Here is an 18498-nt window from a genome sequence, read left to right as displayed (position 1 = left end):
TTTTTTAGCCGCCTGCTCCGCCCGCTGGAACACAAGTATAGTGCCTTCAACCACGAGTTACTGGGCATGTATCTGGTGGTGCGGCATTTCCGCTATTTTTTGGAGGGGAAAACTTTTACCATCTTCACCAACCACAAACCCCTCACCCAGGTGCTCGCGATGCGCGATGGCAAAGGATCCCTGGTCAGCTTGCCAGCAGCGTCACCTCTCCTTCGTGTTGGAGTTTACCACCAACCTTCAGCACAAGGTGGGGAAGGACAATGTAGTTGCCGATGCACTCTCGCGACCGGCCATCTGCGCGCTGACGCCCGGCCTCGACTTCGACCAGCTCGCCCAGGACCAGGAATCTGATGAGGAGATGAGGGCCTTCAAGACTGCCATCATGGGCCTGCTGTTCCGAGACCTCCTGAATCCGAGCGGCGAAGGTACTATCCTGTGTGATATCTCCTTGAGCACCCTGCAGCCAGTGGTTCCTCAGTAGTGGCGCAGGCAGGTCTTCCGTCACATCCACGACCTTTCACTCCGTCCATCAGATCCACGGTCCGGATGGTGGTAGAACAGTTCATAAGGCATGGGCTGCGGAACCAGATCGCAGGCTGGGCCAGAACATGCACCCATTGCCAGAAGTCCAAAGTGCACAGGCACTTCAGGGTGCCCATACAGGAGTTCGAGCATGTCCGGGAATTGGTCAGCCACATTCACGTGGACAGCACCGGGCCCTTACCCGTTTCTTGGGGCAACCATTACCTGTTTATGGTGGTGGACCGCACCACTCGCTGGCCCGAGGCGATCCCGATGCCAGACACCTCCACCGACTCCTGCTCCTGAGCGCTGTTGCATGGTTGGGTCGTCCGGGTCGGCGTCCTGGGTCACCTCACCAGCGATCGGGGCGCCCAGTTCACATCTGCACTCTAGGCACAGCTCGCCAACAGGTTGGGGATCCAGCTACACCGCACCACGGCCTACCACCCGCAGGCCAATGGACTGGTTGAACGTCTGCACCGCCTCAAGTCGGTGCTCATGGCCCGCCTCATCGGTCCCGACTGGGCAGACAAACTGCCTTGGGTGCTTCTGGGCATCCGCTCCACTCCCAAGGAAGATCTGCAGGCGTCATCAGCTGAGATGGTCTACGGTGCACCACTGGCACTACCTGGTGAGTTCGTCAATGCATCTCACAATCCCCAATGGTCGCTGCAAGACTACTTCCTCACCTCAGGGCACACTTGGACTTGTTCGAACCCCCACCGCCACCCAGGCATGGCATGTGCCTATCTCACGTTCCCGGCGAACTGCTTTCCACGGAGTAAGTTTTCATTCGGCGGGGCCCGACCTCACCACCTCTGCAGCGACTGTACAAGGGGCCATACACCGTTCCGACTCGATGTTAATGCTGGACATTGCTGGCAGGCGAGAGCTGTTTACCATGGACAGGCTGAAGCCAGCGCACCTCGATCCCACCAAGCCCGTGGGTCATTGCCCAGCCCAAGAAGTGAGGCCGCCTGGTGAAAAAGGACATTGGCGCCGGTTCTTGGGTGGGGGGGGTGGCAGGCTGTGTGGCGGGTCACAAGGCAAGCGAACCGGCCCCGCTTGTAAACCACGCAGCAGGACAGCCGGCCAAAATGGTGCCATCGGGGGGGGGGGTTTTTTTTTTTCCTTTCCTTCCAGCACGGAGCTCAGAAACCCGCGCTGGGAGACCACGTGATGCCCGGGTGACGTCAGAGCCCTCCAGCGCGGTTCTCAGCCAGGTCCAGGCTGGGAGTATAAGTGCAGCCCAGCAGCCTGCAATAAACTAGTCTGCTCTCTGAGCTCAAGCCGTCTGGTTGTGTGTGTGTGTTATTGCAGGGGCAGTGTAGCTGCCGCTACAATAAGTTGATCATGACTAGTTTTAAAATTATATTTCACAAGGCTCAATTAAATGGTGCTGGTATATAATCAGTTTAATCTGAACATTTATTTTTCAGTATTAAATATTAAAAACATAATTCTGGAATTTAAGATGGTAAATGAATTGAAACATGAATCATAGATCTCTAGATCTATTCCCTTGTGGGATCTACAGAATTAAAATATTTTAAGGAAGGATTTTTGCCTTCATTCCTAAAAATGAGAGAAAAATAATTCTTGAACTCAATATTGCATTAGAATGGTTTAAACTTAGCTAATAACATAACAGAAGAAAATCTCGACAAGCCAATCTCCATTCATACACTTTTTAGTAATAGTATCTTGTACCTATTGCAGTCATAACCCTGACTTTTTTTTTCCTAACTTGTCAAACCATTAGTACATCCACTGCTGTCATTAATTTACAGACCATACTGGTCATGATCTTCAGAGGAAGAAATAATTCCCTTAGGAAAATGATTGAAATAAAATATCAAACCACAAGTTGCCTTATTCCTAGTAATTGAAATTATGCCAAAAAAAATGGAAATAGAAATCAGATGTTCCATAAGTTTTGTTCAGAAGGAAAAAAGTGAGTTAAAAATTATTTTTAAAAACAATTGTTAAAGCAAACACAATCTTTAGGAGAGGAATCAAAACTGTGAGGTGCAAGCCCCATTATGTGTGCAATTGATCTTTTTATTTAATTTATAGTGAACGGTGGACCACGTAATACAGTCTGTTAACACACCATACAATTGTAGCTCATGTAAAATCAGAGTTTAATGCAGAACTTATTGTTATTCTGTTTTGTTCCCAACAATTGCCTGCTTCCTTTGCCCGATGTGCTTGTGATCAGCTCTTTTCTGGATCTGTTTTTAACTGTGCTCGGATGGCTGAAATTAATGATGCATAAAACACAAAGGTCGACAGTGGCAGGGAAATAGTGGGCAGGTAATGATCAACAGAAAGGAGCATTCAGTGGCATTTAATCACTAACAGGATCTGTATAATCAAACAGAAGATCTTAAGAGATTTAAAAAAAAGATTTTCTAAATGTGTTCGTACATTTGAGGATTTATATCAAATCACTACTCAATAGGAACGTGGATGGAGAAGAGGAGCTGAAGGAAAAGTTTGTAATCTTATTCAGAATAAAACATGTGCTGTAGGTTAAAGGACTGCCTTCCTTGAAGCATTATAATTCATTAACAGCCAGCAGCCTCACTCACAAGCCTCCGAAACTTAGCTGTAATGGAAGTTCAACCAAAACTGCTTGGTAGTTAAGAAAGATAAGACTATCATGTATCAAACACGCTATAACCAAGTTAGTAATCAGGTTTAACATTCAATCAAGTCACCAAATTTCAGGGTTAGAATTTTCTCAATTTGTTTTGACTTTAAACACGAGTCAGAGTGGGAAAATTCCCACCAATAGCTTGACATTTTTGTCTGTTTTATCACCATTTCTGTATTGTGTGGTGGGTTGGAGAATACATAAAGGGATATTTTTTTATTAAAGTCGACGGATATGGGATTAGTTGAGGAAAGTAAGAAGCAACGGAAGTAAAAATCAAATTGATATTGCTGAATGGTGAAGCAGCCACAAAGAGGCAAATGAGCTATTCCTGCTTCTAGTTTTTAAATCTTCTTGCCTTTCAACCCATCCAAGTTCATATGTTCATTCTACAGTAAGGTCCTTGAACTGTTCGTTTTAGTGTGAATGTCATGGTCTTAAAATTAAAAAACAAATATTACACAGGTAACACTGGACAAATTTTTTTTCCCCCAAAAAGGTTTTCTTCCTGAAAAGAAAATGGTGGATTATGATAGACAACATCAAGCTGAACACAAAAATAATTTTAACTTTTATTGAACTGTTGGTGTAGCAGTTATCGCAGCGTCTTTACAGCGCCAGCGATAGGGACCAGGGTTCAAATCCCGTGCTGACTGTAAGGAGTTTGTACATTCTCCTCATGTCTGCGTGGGTTTTCTCCGGGGGCTCCGGTCTCCTCCCACTGTTCAAAACATACCGGGGGGGGGGGGGGTGTAAGCTAATTGGGTATAAATATGGGTGGCATGGGCTTGTAGGCCGAAATGGCCTGTTCCTATGCATCTGATGCCTCTCATATGTGTCCAAAATTAGTCAGCCAGCATTGATGGATTCCAGTTGCCCTGATACCACTTTTCCATGGTCACAATGTCCTGATGAAACCTTTCACCGTGTTCGTCACTGACTGCACCAAGATCAACAGGGAACAAGTCCAATTGGAAATGCAGTAGATTCAAAAAATGACAGGAAATCACAAAAATAGGTTATACCCAAAAATCATATGTGACAAGATATTCTAAAGGTGATTTCACGATCAGCAGCCCAAAATTTATAAAATACACCCAGAAGTGTTCAGGAAGCAATATTGCCCAGTGCAATTGGTCATTTTATAAACAGTTTTATGCCACAACATTGCACTCAAGAGACTCCCCTAATGACACAAAAGAAAAACAGTCTTTCACACCAACAAATGAATACAGTACTCATTTAACTTTTCACTTCCACTGCTTATTGACTATTATGTTACTCAACACAGTTTCATGAGATTTAAGAAAATCCCCATTTCTTATTCTACAACCTCACGCACAGAGGAAAATCGAACTAGTGCTTAGCCCCAATTTCATCTTTTGGACTTGAGGAGCATTGCACATAATGCAACTTGCATAACCCACAGAATCATTCAAGAGAGGAGGATTTTGGAAGGAGAGGAAAGGAAAACATTTTAAAACAGCAACCTGGTTTAATATGAAACAAAAACAATTCTTTATGAAAATACAGACGTCTTTCGATGCAACTAGAATATTCCTGCCTTTTCAAAATCTTGGAGCACCATAGTCATCTGGCATTCGTTCTATGTTATACCTGCAAGAATTAAATTAATTGAATAATTAGGTTCCATCGCAATGTAGTTGTTAAAAGTTTTAGCATCTAATTATACAGAATACATGCATTTATACTCAATTCAGCGTCTTTCGCAATCTCAAGAGTTCATTAGTGTTTCACATGCAGAGGCAGAAATGTTGCAGTGAGGATGGGCAACAGGAAACCAATCTTTGAACACAATAAGGTTCATCAAATAACATGAGATAAATGACCTGAGGAACAAGTCTTAAATAACAATGCTGTGAGACAGTTTGTTCTGAGATAATAGACATAACCTATCAACAAAAAATTCATCCAAAAATCAATAACTATAACGTTGCAACACTAACATGGCCTGTTTCCGCTCCGTAAATGGTTATATGGTTACCTCAGAAGAAAGCCATCAATGGACTATACAGGATTGAACTGGGAATACAAATACCTCGAGCAATGTTTGAACATGGTTGAATATTGACTAGACTCAAACTGTGAATATTGAACAATGAATGATTCTCACCGAGGAGAAGGGAAGGAAAGAAAGCAAAAATTACATAGCACCCAAAGATCAAAGAATTTCTTTAAACCTGTTCAATGGCCAGCATCTATTTGTGTATTTATGTACTGAAGACACAAACATTAAGTGACAGAGCAGGCTGACCTACTCCTGCTTCTGTTTTATTTACTGTCTCATTCAACTATAATTCAGGCTGATGTACAGTTTCTTGCTTTAAACAAACTCATCACCATGCATTTCTTCCCCTAGTTACCTGAAAAACCATTTTTTAAATATGGCTTTCCATCTCACAGAAAACTCCAAAATTATCTTTATTTTGTTTTATTTTCTCACCTGTGTTGAGAGATGTACATAATAGGAACGCCTGGGATTTTACGGATCCTCCTCTTGAGATCTCTGTCCACAGTTGCAACAATATAACATTTATGCTGCAAATAGAAGGCAATGAAAATGATGTTGCCATTTAATATAACAATGTCCAGTTCTGTGACTATCAATCATGCATAGAAGCCTAGTGATTAGGTTAGTGAAATTGGTATTCAACAGTCTATATCAATGATTCACACACACAAGTTGAAACTGTATCATGGCAGTTGAAGGATTTAAATTCAAGGATCCAAATTAAATATGCATTGCATTTTAAACAAAAAAGGATAATACGAGTTACAGTGGCCATTAAACGATCTGCTTTGACTCAGTTAATGGAGGTGTTGGCTCATAGCTGCAGCAACAACTTGGGTTCAGTCCTGACCTTTGGTGCAGCCTATGTGGAGTTTGAACATTCTCTGTGTGAAGGCATGGTTTTCCTCAGGGTGCTCTGGTTTCCTCCCATATCTCAGGCATACAGCTTGATAGGTTAACCAGCCACTTTGCTTTACGACCTTATGTCTGTTTTTGTGCTTTATGACTTTTCCTTCCGACGGACTTGAATACTTTCAAAATGGTACAGAACAGAATTATACTGGGGAGGAGAAATCTCAGCTACACACGGAGATGCACTGGCTCTTCTGAGACAGAAAAAGCTAAAGTGAAATTTAATAGCAATATTCAAAAATCTTTAAGAAATCAGAGGGAATTGCAAAGTAGTTCACAAGATGACACAGATTTAAGGTTGCAGCTAAGTATTAGAGGATTGACATTTCTATACAATGAGTGGTTAGGACATGAAATTCATTGTCAAAGACAACAATGGCAATTAGCTTTCAAACAAATTAAATACATGAAGGTAATAAAGCCAGTGACTACTGAAACAGTGGGGTGGTGGGGAGAGGGCCTGGAGAACGCTATTTCATCGTTGTACTTGTGCAATTAGATGATAATACTATTACAAGCCCAGAGGACCACAAAACCCAGCAGCAATAGAAATTCACCAAGACAAATGGTTACTTAAACAAAAGTTGCTTTTAATTTTCTTTAAATATAAAAACAGAATCAAACTTTAACTTATTACTATTAACTTAATTAACCCACTTCTAATTCTAAGGGCACATGTATGTAATGTGTATATGTTCAGGAAAGTTCTTTGCTTTAATAGTCCAATTATTCACCTCCATGTTCACCGATATCAGGCAAATCTTATACTGTGCACAGAATTTAACATTTATGAATGTTCATCAGGCTCTGGTGCTTAAAGGTAAATGGTTACCGCTCAGGAAGGTTCTTGTTGGTTAGAGAGAGGTACTTGGTGCTCTTTGGACATACACAAACTGATTCTCTCCAATCAGTCACTTCAGTGTCTTGCTGAAGAAACTTGCCCCTTCATGGGTTTTTCAAATGATAACCTCTTCTTCCAGGTCACCACAGAGTTCCTCTTATTGCCCTCATTTCAGGAGAAACACTCGAGCCAGCCATTTCCACTTGTAAAGACTACAAGGGTTTTGAACAGACTGAACTCAGGACTCACAACCCATTTTCAAAATGGGGTTTTCAACAAGCCTGCCATGTTGCAGCCTCCAAAAGCTACTGCAGAACTGACTTCTCTCACTCTCTAAAACAGAAATCCTGTTTGTTTTTTCCCCTTTCTGCTTGTAAAAACCAAAACACCTCCCCAAGGCTCCAAAACCCAATCCTTGAAAGATTTCATCAGCCCGGACTGTTTCATTTGACAGTTTCACTGTCTGCAAAAATCACTGGTGCCTGAAGGTCTAGCTTCAGTCAAAGCGCTTGCATTTTAAATGAAATGTGTTTTGTTACTCTCTTTGTGAAGTGACCTACACTGAACCCCCACAATCTATCACTTTTAAAGACATATTTATATATAATATAACCTGTAACAATACACTTGATTTGATTTTATGGAATATTTAAAATCAGAGTGTGCAGAAGTTTGTTTAAAATAAAACTTTTTTCTGTGTCATCTATTCCTTTAAACGAGACAATCAAAAGAAGTACTTTGACGACAGTATATTTCTTTATACCTGCGTGACTCTGTTCACTAGACAGTCATCAGCATATGTTCCTTTGTGCGTGCAGGGCAGTCGCTCAAATCGTGGATCCTTTGCTATTCTAGGAAAGGAGGTAAAGTTGTCACAAAATATATAATCCAAAAAACATTTAATTTACTCTGACATTTATTTTGTTTGTTATTGGAGAACTTGAGATCCCCGTGTTCACAATAATGTAACTTTTACCTTCTTCCTGCCGAAATTTGCAGAATAGCCAAAAAAAAGCAATCGCTTGGTACATAGTATTTTAAACACCTTGGACCTCTGATTTAAAACAATGACATATTATCTAAACACTGCACTACTGGAATTTGTAGAACTCGTGAGTTACGAATGATGTGAAGCCAGTTGTTCTACTTCAGTTTCACTTCCTGATTAGTGAGTTAGCCAGCTTCAATCTAAGTAGTAGAGGATCAAATAGAGCTTGCACTTACATAGTGTCGAACTATGTACTTCTAAAATAATGCAAAACATGTGATATGTTATAACTTGCTTTGGAATACAGCCACTACTATTATGTGGATATATATGATCATCAAAAATAATATGGAACGTGCAGGGAAATGCAAACATAATTAACATTAGGATTTCTGTACAAACATAGAAAACCCAAAATTGCAGTCAGTGGTTTGTCATCTTTCTTCTGAATGTACCCTGATGATGAACTCCTTTGGAAGCACACAGTTGAGGCAATTCCCCTTTACTAGTATGGGGGAATTAACGTCATTTCATGCTTGACTTGGCACAGGACTGCTTCACCGTTGATTTCAATCAAGGGGAAAGAACATAAGAAACTAAGGCAAGTGGAAGGGGAATTTAAATTTTATTTTAAATAATAGTGGATTACAAGTGAATGCATTTAAACATTTACGTATTCTGAATCTTTTAAATCAGTGGTTCTCTACCTTTTTCCTTCTACTCACATACCACTAAGTATTCCCTATGTCATAGGTGCTGTGCTTAGTAAGGGATTGCTTAAGGTGGTTATGTGGGTGGAAAGAAAAAGTTTGAAAACCACTGTTTTAATTGTACCCAATTGACTCGTTATGTGCATGGTTTCATAACTCCAAAGGAAATGGCCCAATGACAGTTTTTCTCAAGCAAAATATTTCAGTAACAATTGTGCCAGGTATCATACAATAATACAATTTGACAGTATCAAGAGTTCAGGAGCAGGGGAGAGTGTTGTTGCAAAGAGAAAGCCCAACTCACATTACTAGAGAAATTGTTTTACCTGAGAGCGACCCTGTATTTCATTCCCATTTTCTCGATTTCTCCCATCACACAGTCAGTGATACAGGGAATACCTGGAAAATATTTGGAGATCATGACCATGGGTACAAATGCACACAAGGCTGTTTAGATGCATACCATTGACTCACTGAGTTTCTGTTTGAAACGAGCATAGAACCTTGTTGCCTGTGATTTTTCCTGACTTTGCTTTGAAGCCTATGTTTGCATGGGCACCATGCTTCAACCACCGTGCTCGATCTGAGATTGCATCTTGATTTCCCGAATGGCCTTGTGGAGTTCATACTTGGATTTCTTGTGCAGAACAGTCACCCAATTTGAACGCCTCAGATCTGGACTTCAATAGTGAGTTGATATCCCTGTTGGTCCTTGGTTGGGGATCGTTTTCTTTGGCACAGAGTCCTTGCCTTGTTAAAGGTGGCCAGGGTTCTAGGCTGTGGACCACTCAACCGATTCAAAGCTGTTGCGTAGCAGGTCAGCTGTGGATGTCCTTCTTTACCAGATCCTTGCTTCAGGTTGTAACAAGGGAGAAGAACAGCCTGGTGGTCAAGGAATGAATGAACTACACCATCTTTTCTTGCATAAAATACCATCCCAGCCAAGAGAATTTTGAATGGTATGGAATCCCAATGGGATTAAACCTAGTCATTTGCTGTCTAACATATGATGTAATATGAATAAATCAACAGTAAATGATACAGAATTCATAGGAATTATATGTCATAAGAACCCCCCCCCCCCCATCATGAGATTCACAAGTCAGTGGCTGATGCATATTTGAACACCCATGCATACTCAATATTTAAAAAAATGTGTCCTAGTGGCAGAAGACTCCAACTTGTCCCCAGTTTCAAAGATTAAGTCAGAAAATAATTATTGTCAGGTTCCTTTCCTTGTGCACAAATTTTGCACAAGCCTAGATGATTAAAAACAAAGGTGAATTACTTTACATATTTGTTTACAAGAATTTGGAGGCTTGCAGTTTCAGTCCACTGAAGTACACAAAAGGGAATAATTATTTGGGAATTATGACCACTAAAATATGAGAATTTAGATGCAAGCTGTACTTATAATGGCAAGTTAATGAAGGAGCTACAATAATTTATCCTAATTCTATGATCAAAGTGTCTGTTTCCATGCTTAGTGTTCTGTGGTTCTAAAGTGAATTTTGTATGTCCATGTACAGGTACATGATCCTTTATCCAGAATCCTTGGGGGACAGTGTTCCAAACTTCAGATTTTTCCAGATTTTGGAAAGCCAGATTTAAGCCTACCCGAATTGTGCTGCCATTCTCCCCATCTCGCCTGCCCAACTTGCGCTGCCGTTCCCCCCCACCCCGCCTGTCCGACTCACGCTGCTGCTCCCCCCCTCTCGACTCGCGCTGCCGGTCTCCCCCGCCTGCCCGACTCGCGCTGCCGGTCTCCCCCGCCTGCCCGACTCGCGCTGCTGGTCTCTCTCCCCTCCCTCCCCCCCCCCACTCGCTCACCTACCTGACTTGCACTGGCGGTCTCCCCCACACCTTGACCGCCCGACTCACACTGCCGGTCTCCCACGCCATTTTCTGGATTTTGGAGCTTTCCAGATTTTAGATGCCCAGATAAAGGATCGTGTACCTGTATTTGCATTTGCCAAGCCTTGCAATGAAGAATACAAATTCCAAGTACATTCCAAGCCCTCATGCTGTTGTTTCAATCTTATTCTATCAGGAAAGGATTCAAAGTTTCAATCCAGGATGATTTAAATAAGTTTGTTAATTGCAGAGAGTAGGGAAAGGATGGATAGGTCATTTGGAATATCTCTGATGGGGTAAAACCAGAGCAGCAGAGATAGAAAGAGTAAAAGTATAAAGTGACATGCAAACAAAAGAAAATAAAAGCTGCAAAATGCATAGCTGTAGGAAATGTCCAGCAGGTCAGGCAGTCCAATTGGAACTACAAAAATCAATAGAAAAGCACTCCTGGCCAGGATTAGGAGACAACAGTGATAAAGAATTGTCAACCTCCACAACCAATGAGCATCCAATTTGCAATCACAAGAAATAGTGGACAGTGTATTTGACAGGGACTTACACTTTGCATACAAGCAATCCATCATCGACTGCACAATGTCCAGCTTAGTCTTGATAGAGAAATTGATGAAATTGGTATCAACTAGGATGTAATATGGAGGACCCAGTTGTGTGTTATATTGGAAGAACAAACAGGAAGGATACTTCACCCTGGGGGAAAAAAGATAAATGAATTCAGTTACCTTCAGTATTGTTTCATTGGATACTTTTTTCTGTAATTTTCAATGATGCTACACAACACGTTTGGAAACCAAATGTAAAAGTTTTCAGCTTCTCAAGAGTAAATATTCCTGAGTGTTCTGACAAGATACTGAGTACAAGATACTGTTCATAGACCGTGCCACCCTTGACAAATTCTAGCCCATGTAGATATTTATTTTGTGCTTATTGGTGAGTGGGCATGAACAATAACCTTGCAACAATCACTAGGCTGAAAGCTGATGCTCATGCTGAAGGAAAGCACCCATCACATTGTTGACAAGAGGACTTTGACACTTAAAACAATGGATGGGAGGTACGTGGATACCTCCTCACAGGGGAGAATGAATCTTGCATCCTACTGGGGTATGGGTAAAGAGCATATATTAAAGGAAAATTAAAGGAGTAACCATGAGGATTCTTTCCAATTGGATTGAAAAACTTTGCTCTTTGGAATAGAGTGGGATACTTGCCAAAGCTATGTGCTAGTGGACTATGTACTTTTAGTGTGTTGAACTTGTACATCAGGTAATCCTAATCCAAATGCTAACATCTGCTTGACACAAACATAAGGCATAACAATGTAAGCTTTTGTAGGGAGAGGATGTGCATTCTTAATCAGTAAAGTAAAAACTAAGCATTATGGATTTTTCAAGAGCTTAGTTTGGAGTTGAGTGATGAGTTTCTAAAGTTAAATCCGAGTGAACCAAGGACTCTGGCCAGGAACTGTTTAATGAAAATACTGATGGTATAATATGGCTTTGTGTTTTAAAGCAACCTATCTCCATTTCTAATTTAATTTTTGAGATCCAGCATTTTGAGTAACAGGCTCTTGCGGCCCACAAACCCTCGCCGCACAAATATACCCACGGGACCAATTAACCAACTAACCCTGTACGCCTTTGGAATGTGGGAGGAAACCAGAGGACCAGGAAGAAACCCACACAGAAACAGGGAAAATGTACAAACTCCTTACCGACAGCGCCAGATTCGAACCCGGGTCACTGTAATAGTGCCGAGCTAACCACTACACTAACCATAAGGACAGTTCAAGATGAAAGCCCTGTTAAAACAAGCTCTGCATTTTCACGACAGATGAAAAGCTTTCTTCCACCAGAAAGCATTTAGGTCAGGAGTACTTATGGAAAAAGAAACAGTAAACATTTCAGGTCCAGGTTCCTTCATTAAAATTGTCAATAATTTATTTTTCCATTATTATTGTCTGTCAAAAAGTGTTTCCTCCATTTTCAGTTTTTATTTCTGATCTACAATAGCTGCATTTTAAAAAAAATGTTTAATCTTCTATTTCTTTATACACAACCAACAGAACATTTTGAACAAGTGTCAGACTTATAACAGCATTAAATAGACAAACTGCATTTGGCATTTCTACATTCATTGCAATATTTTGCTAAAAATATAGTCATTAAGTGATCTGTTCACATTGTTACTTGATCTTATCAGACATTACATACAAGGAACAGAAATGACAGGGTAATAACATGAAATCCAACCATAGTGTCAAGCAAAATACTTGGAAACAGTTGCCAGCATTAAAAAGAATTAAAAGGCACAAGGACCATTTTGAGGAAAGTTGAGAAGCTTGTGAAAATCTAAGCTTGTAAATGTCATCAACAGAAACTGGTATTAAAGTTACGCTTTACGAGCAAGTGTGGTTGTAAATATAGTAAAACTGCAATAATCTGCAACTAAGATGTGGCATTCTGGCTCAACTATGGTTGTTTTCTGGACTCCCTTTAAAATCTCTGAGGCTTCATTTACCATACTCTTTCTACAATCACCTTATGTGCTGGAAAATGTATTATATTACTGTGAAACATCTTAATTAATAGGTTATTGGGGTAACATTCACATCCTGAAAATCTGCTTGTCGAGGACCAAAGTCCATAGGATGCCAATTATAGTCACATCTCTTGGAACTCGGTTGTGTTTTTTTAAATTCATTTTTTCATAATCCTCATGGGATGGAGTTCCAGGAACTGAAGCAATGTGACCCATTTCTAAGACGGGATCATGCGCGACTTGGAGGGAAATATGCTCGTGGTAGTCTTCCCATGTGCCTGACACCCTCAAACTCCCCAGCAGATTTTGTACCAGGGAGCTGCAATTAGAGTAACCCAGGAGAATAATTCTGATCCTTGGCACCTCCCAATCAAGCAATCCCATTGTCCTTTCCTGTCATTTTTTTCTCTCTCGCATGCTCATGAACTTTCTTTACTCTTTTACCACTTATCAATAGCCTATGACAGTAGCCAATTAATCTGTCATAGAACAACTGACCTATACAGCATGGAAACAGACCCTTCAGCTCAATAGATCAATGTTGGTCGAAGAACTCGTCTCATTTGTCGGTGTCTAACACACATCCCTTTCCACTTTTTCTTCCATGTACCTGGTCCAGGTGTCCTTCAAAGGCCACTTCCTCTGGCAGCTCATTCTACATACCCACCACCTGTGCGAAAGTTGCCCTTCAGGTCTCCTTTGAATCTTTATCCTTCAGTTTCAGCTCCCCTACTGTGAGTAAAAGACTATAAAATTCACCTTACTTGTGCCACTCGTGATTTTATATTCTCGTTCAAGATCCCCCTCAGTCTCCCTTACTCTACGGGGGAAAAAAAAGCCCCAGTCCATCCTGGATCTCATTACCACATGAGCCCTCCATTCCCAGCGAAAGGTCCATGAATCTTTTATTAATTCTTTCCAGCTTAATGACATTATTCATATTGCAAGCAACCTGAATGGTACACAATGCTTCACTGTGTAGTCTCTTCAAAATCTTGTACAGTTGCAACATGATGTCCCATCTCCTGTACTCAGCGTCCTGATGAATGTGAGTGCACAGAACAGCCTTTTCACCATCCTGTTTATCTGTTACAATTTCACAAAATTACATACTTGTACATCCATGTCCCTCTGTTCTACCACTCTCTCCGGGCCAGTTATTTGTGGTGCAAATCTTGTCTAGATTTAACTTCCCAAAATGTGCAACTTCAGACTCGTCTTAGTTAATTCCATCTGCCAAACCTTAACCTACTTTTCCAGTTGATCAAGGTACTGTAGCAAAAAAAAGATATTTCTTTGCTGCAGCTGCTCATTCACAGTTCCCAGATTACCCACATCCTCTAGAGGTAAAAGCAAATTTTATAGCCAACTTATCTTTGAGATGGAAGAGGAAACCTCTTGAAACCCAGTTAGTTATAAGGAAAACATGGAAGCTCCATGTTAACAGCACCCATGGTCAGGGATCAAACTTGGACCCCTGGAGATGTGAGGCAGCACCAGTTGCTGGACCCCCGGTGCCTCTGGGCTGCTTCGTCCTGGGATGGTGTCAAGCTGCTGAAGCATTGCTGGAGCTGTACTTAATCACAGCATTGAGTATGCCATCGCAGTACTGACTTGTACTATATAGATGGTACAAAGGCACTGGAGTGTCAACAGGCATTTGTCACAGAAAACTCTGTATCACAGCTATAAGGTTTAAGCTTTAAAACAAATCTTAGGCATATAGCATGGTAACAGGCCCTTCCAGTCCATGAGCCCATGCTGCCCGATTGCACCATATTTACATGCAACCCCATACGTTTTGAAGGGTATGAGGAAACCAGAGCACCCAGAGGAAATTCATTCAAACACGGGGAGAACATACAAACTCCTTTTAGACCATGCTTGATTTGAACCCAGGTCACTGGCGGAGCAATAGCATTGGACCATGCTCATCATGCCATCCAAAATGCCAGATATCCAGTTGAGGATCTAGGGCAAAGGATAATGTTTTGAGGAGTCAATCAACAGCAGGTGATATGTAATTAGTTTAGACCCTCTATTAATGAACTGATCATAAAGGGGAAGAATGGGATGATGAACCAGCTGCAACATTTTGTTGGCCTGTAGTAGAGATACTGTCTGGTCTGGTAAGCATTTCTAGTAATTGTCTGTAAGTTCATTGGCACAAATGTTACTTGGCACATGAATAACATCTATGTCTTGCTGGTGTGGAATTGCAGATACAAAGAGGTTCTAATGCAGTGCCCCAGATGATGCAAGTGCAGATAAATGAAGGGATAGATCATTCAGTTACGTGTTATAGAAGAACCTAAAAAATAGGAGCAGTAGAAGGGCCAACTGGCCCCCATTGAACCCGCTTCACTATTCAATGGCTGATCTGATCATTGACTCAACTCCTTTTTCCCCATATCCCTTAATTCATTTTTTTAATTTAAAAATCTATCTAACTGAACCTTAAATATGTTTAATGAAGTAGCCTCAACCGCTTCCCTGAGTAGAGATTTCCACAGATTCATTCCTCATCTCCATCTTAAATCTACTCCTCTGAATCTTGAGGCTGTGTCCCTTAGTTCTGGTCTCACCTATGAGTGAAAACAATTTTTCTGCCTCTATCTTATTTTCCCATTCATAATTTTATATGTTTCTATAAGATCTCCACTCATTCTTCTGAATTCAAGTGAGTATAATCCCAGATGATTTCATCTCTCCCCAGAGGTCGATCCCCTCACCGCTGGGAACCTCCTACGGACTGCCTCCAAGGCTAGTACATCCTTCCTCAAGTATGGAGACCAGAACTGTACACAGTACTGCAGGTGCAGCCTCACCAGTACCTTGTACAGCAGCATGGCCTCCCTGCTTTTGAATTCAATTCCTCTCGCAATGAAGGCCAACATTCCATTTGCCTTCTTAATAACCTGTTGTACCTGCAACTCAAATTTTTGCAATTCACGCACAAGCCCTCCCAAGTCCTTCTGCACTACAGCAGGCTGCTGTTTTTCACCATTTAAATAATAATCTGCTTTTCTATTTTTCCTACCAAAATGAATGACCTTGCATTTAATAACATCTGCCAGACCTTTGCCAACTCACCTAACTATATCCTTCTGCAGCCTCTTCACGAACTCTGTACAATTTGCTTTTCCACTCAATTTAGCAAATTTGGCTACACGACACTCTGTCCCCTCCTCCAAATCATCAGTGTAAATGATGAACAGCTGCAGGCCCAGCACCGACCCCTGCGGCCCCCCCACTTACCACTGTCTGCCAATCAGAAAGATACGTTAACCAATCCTCAATCCATGCCAATATACTTCCCCAACTCCATTCATCTCTATCTTGTGCAGCACCTTATCAAATGCCTTCTGGAAATCCAAATATACAGTATCAACCTGTTCTATCTATCACACCCATTGTATCCTCAAAGAACTCCAACAAGTTTGTCAAACAAGACCTGCCCTTTCTGAATCCATGCTGCCTCTGCCCTGATGGAACCCCTTTGTTCGAAAAGTCTCGCTATTTCATCCTTAATGACAGCTTCAAGCATTTTCCCGACGACAGACGTCAAGCCTTCTACCTACATTCCATTTTTAAAAAGTGGCGTGACATTTGCTGTCTTCCAATCTGCCGGGAACTGCCCAGAATCCAGAGAATTTTGGTAAATGACTACCAATGCATTAACTACGACTCCCGCAATTTCCCTCAGGAAATGATGCATCCCATCAGGACAGGGGATTTGTCTGTTTTCAGTCCCATTAGTTTACTCATCACTATCTCTTTTGTAACAATTATTTTATCAAGGCCCTCACCTCCCTTTGCACCCCATCACCATTCTTTGGCATGCTAGACGTGTCTTCCATTGTGAAGACTGACATAAAATGCTCTCAATATTTATTGCACCATTTAGAAAGGAGAGAAAAATTTCCAACTCAAACGCGTCATTTTTTTTCCCTTAAATATAATGAAAACTATTACTTTAAGGTTTATAATCTTAAATTCAAGAACAACACATACACTTCTTTTACTTTTAAGGCACTGGGATCCTCTTTCTTTGTCTTCTTAGGTTTTGCTCTCTCACTTTCTTTTCTGAAATGAAACAAATTTATTATTGTGAATGATAGTAGGGGTAGTTCTGGGCTCCTTATTTAAGAGAGGACATGCTGGCATTGGAGAGGGTTCAGAGAAGATTTACAAGAATGATTCCTGGAATGTTTGACAACTCTTGGACTGTACTCCTTGGAGTTCGAAAGAATGAGGGGGACCTCAGAAGCATTTTGAATGTTGAAAGGCCTGGACAGAGATGTGGCAAAGCTGTTTCCCATGGTAGAGGAGTCAAAGTCTCAGGATTGAAGGGCACCCATTTACAACATTTCTTTAAATTAAAGTACCACAATTTTTTTAGCGGGAGAGTGGTGAACCTCCACCGGTTGCTGTGTCACTGGGTGTATTTAAGGTAGAGTATGATATGTTTCTAAATCATCAGGGTATCAAGGATAAAAGGAAGAAGGCAGGGGAGTGGGAGAATGGATTAGTTCATGTTGGAATGATGGAACAGTCTTGACGGGCGGAATAGCTTACTTCTGCTCCTACACCTTATGGTCTCATCTCTTTAACAGCTTAATAGTTTGTGGAAGCTCAAGGTAGGGAGCTCATTAGAGGCTATTTTGAGAGTAAAACTACAACTTGTATATCACTGTTTTAACATATAATGAAGAGCATCTGCTTGCAATGTATTTGAACTTTCAGAAATTTTCTCAAGAAGTACAGATAGGCCCTTGTGTGCAAATAGCCAAAATGTTAACAACATGATATGGTTATAGTTATCTGGCAAAGTTCCTGTTTTCCAAGGAGAAAGAATCAAAAAGCCACTGAAAAACTTACATCCTTGAATCACGCAGACTGATCATTCGCTTCATAGTTGCATATTTTTTTGTCTTCTTTGCTTTCCCCTGGAAATTACAATCAAACAATCAGGGCAGACTTAAATGAGTTGACAATCAGAAAAGTGAGAACAACTAGTCTTACCACAAAGCACAACTCAACCAAATATAGCACTAAAAGAAGTAATAATGTGTCATCATCCTGAAACATTAGCTCAATCTCTCTCGCCACAGGTTCTGTGAGATCTGCTATGTTATAAAACTTTCTATTATTTCTGATTTCCAGCATCAGTTTTTTTTTTGGTTTTGGCAATTATGGCCAATGGAGGCCATTCACCATCCTAGCTCTTCCACTCAATCTTTTTCATCTGAACCATCGTTCTACATGGTAGCAAAGGCTAACAATTTTACAGGACCAAAGTCTCTCTTGCTCCACATACAGCGCCCCTCTCCTTTTCTGCACCTTTTCAATTACACAAAAACTAATTCTGGAGTCTTGTGAGTACTGGAAAAACTCAGCAGGTCATGCAGCAACCACAGA

The 18498-nt window shown here is 41.2% G+C and overlaps 1 protein-coding gene across 1 annotated transcript; it reads right to left on the bottom strand.

Annotated features, from left to right (window-relative positions):
* Window positions 1-4656: 4656 nt before the first annotated feature.
* fcf1 (FCF1 rRNA-processing protein) lies at window positions 4657-18058 on the bottom strand. Its single transcript, XM_069916105.1, has 7 exons — window positions 17959-18058; window positions 17092-17163; window positions 11078-11226; window positions 8991-9063; window positions 7730-7817; window positions 5646-5740; window positions 4657-4798 (listed from the first exon to the last, which is right to left on the bottom strand). Exons 1-7 carry the CDS (start codon window positions 17991-17993, stop codon window positions 4750-4752), a joined length of 561 nt encoding a protein of 186 aa, XP_069772206.1. The 5' UTR covers window positions 17994-18058; the 3' UTR covers window positions 4657-4749.
* Between the last annotated feature and the right edge of the window lie 440 nt (window positions 18059-18498).

The sequence above is a fragment of the Narcine bancroftii genome, chromosome 2, assembly GCF_036971445.1.
Source record: "Narcine bancroftii isolate sNarBan1 chromosome 2, sNarBan1.hap1, whole genome shotgun sequence".
NCBI lineage: Eukaryota > Metazoa > Chordata > Chondrichthyes > Torpediniformes > Narcinidae > Narcine > Narcine bancroftii.
The sequence above is the reverse complement of the archived record's forward strand: the minus strand, read 5'-3'. Positions and strand labels throughout refer to the sequence as shown.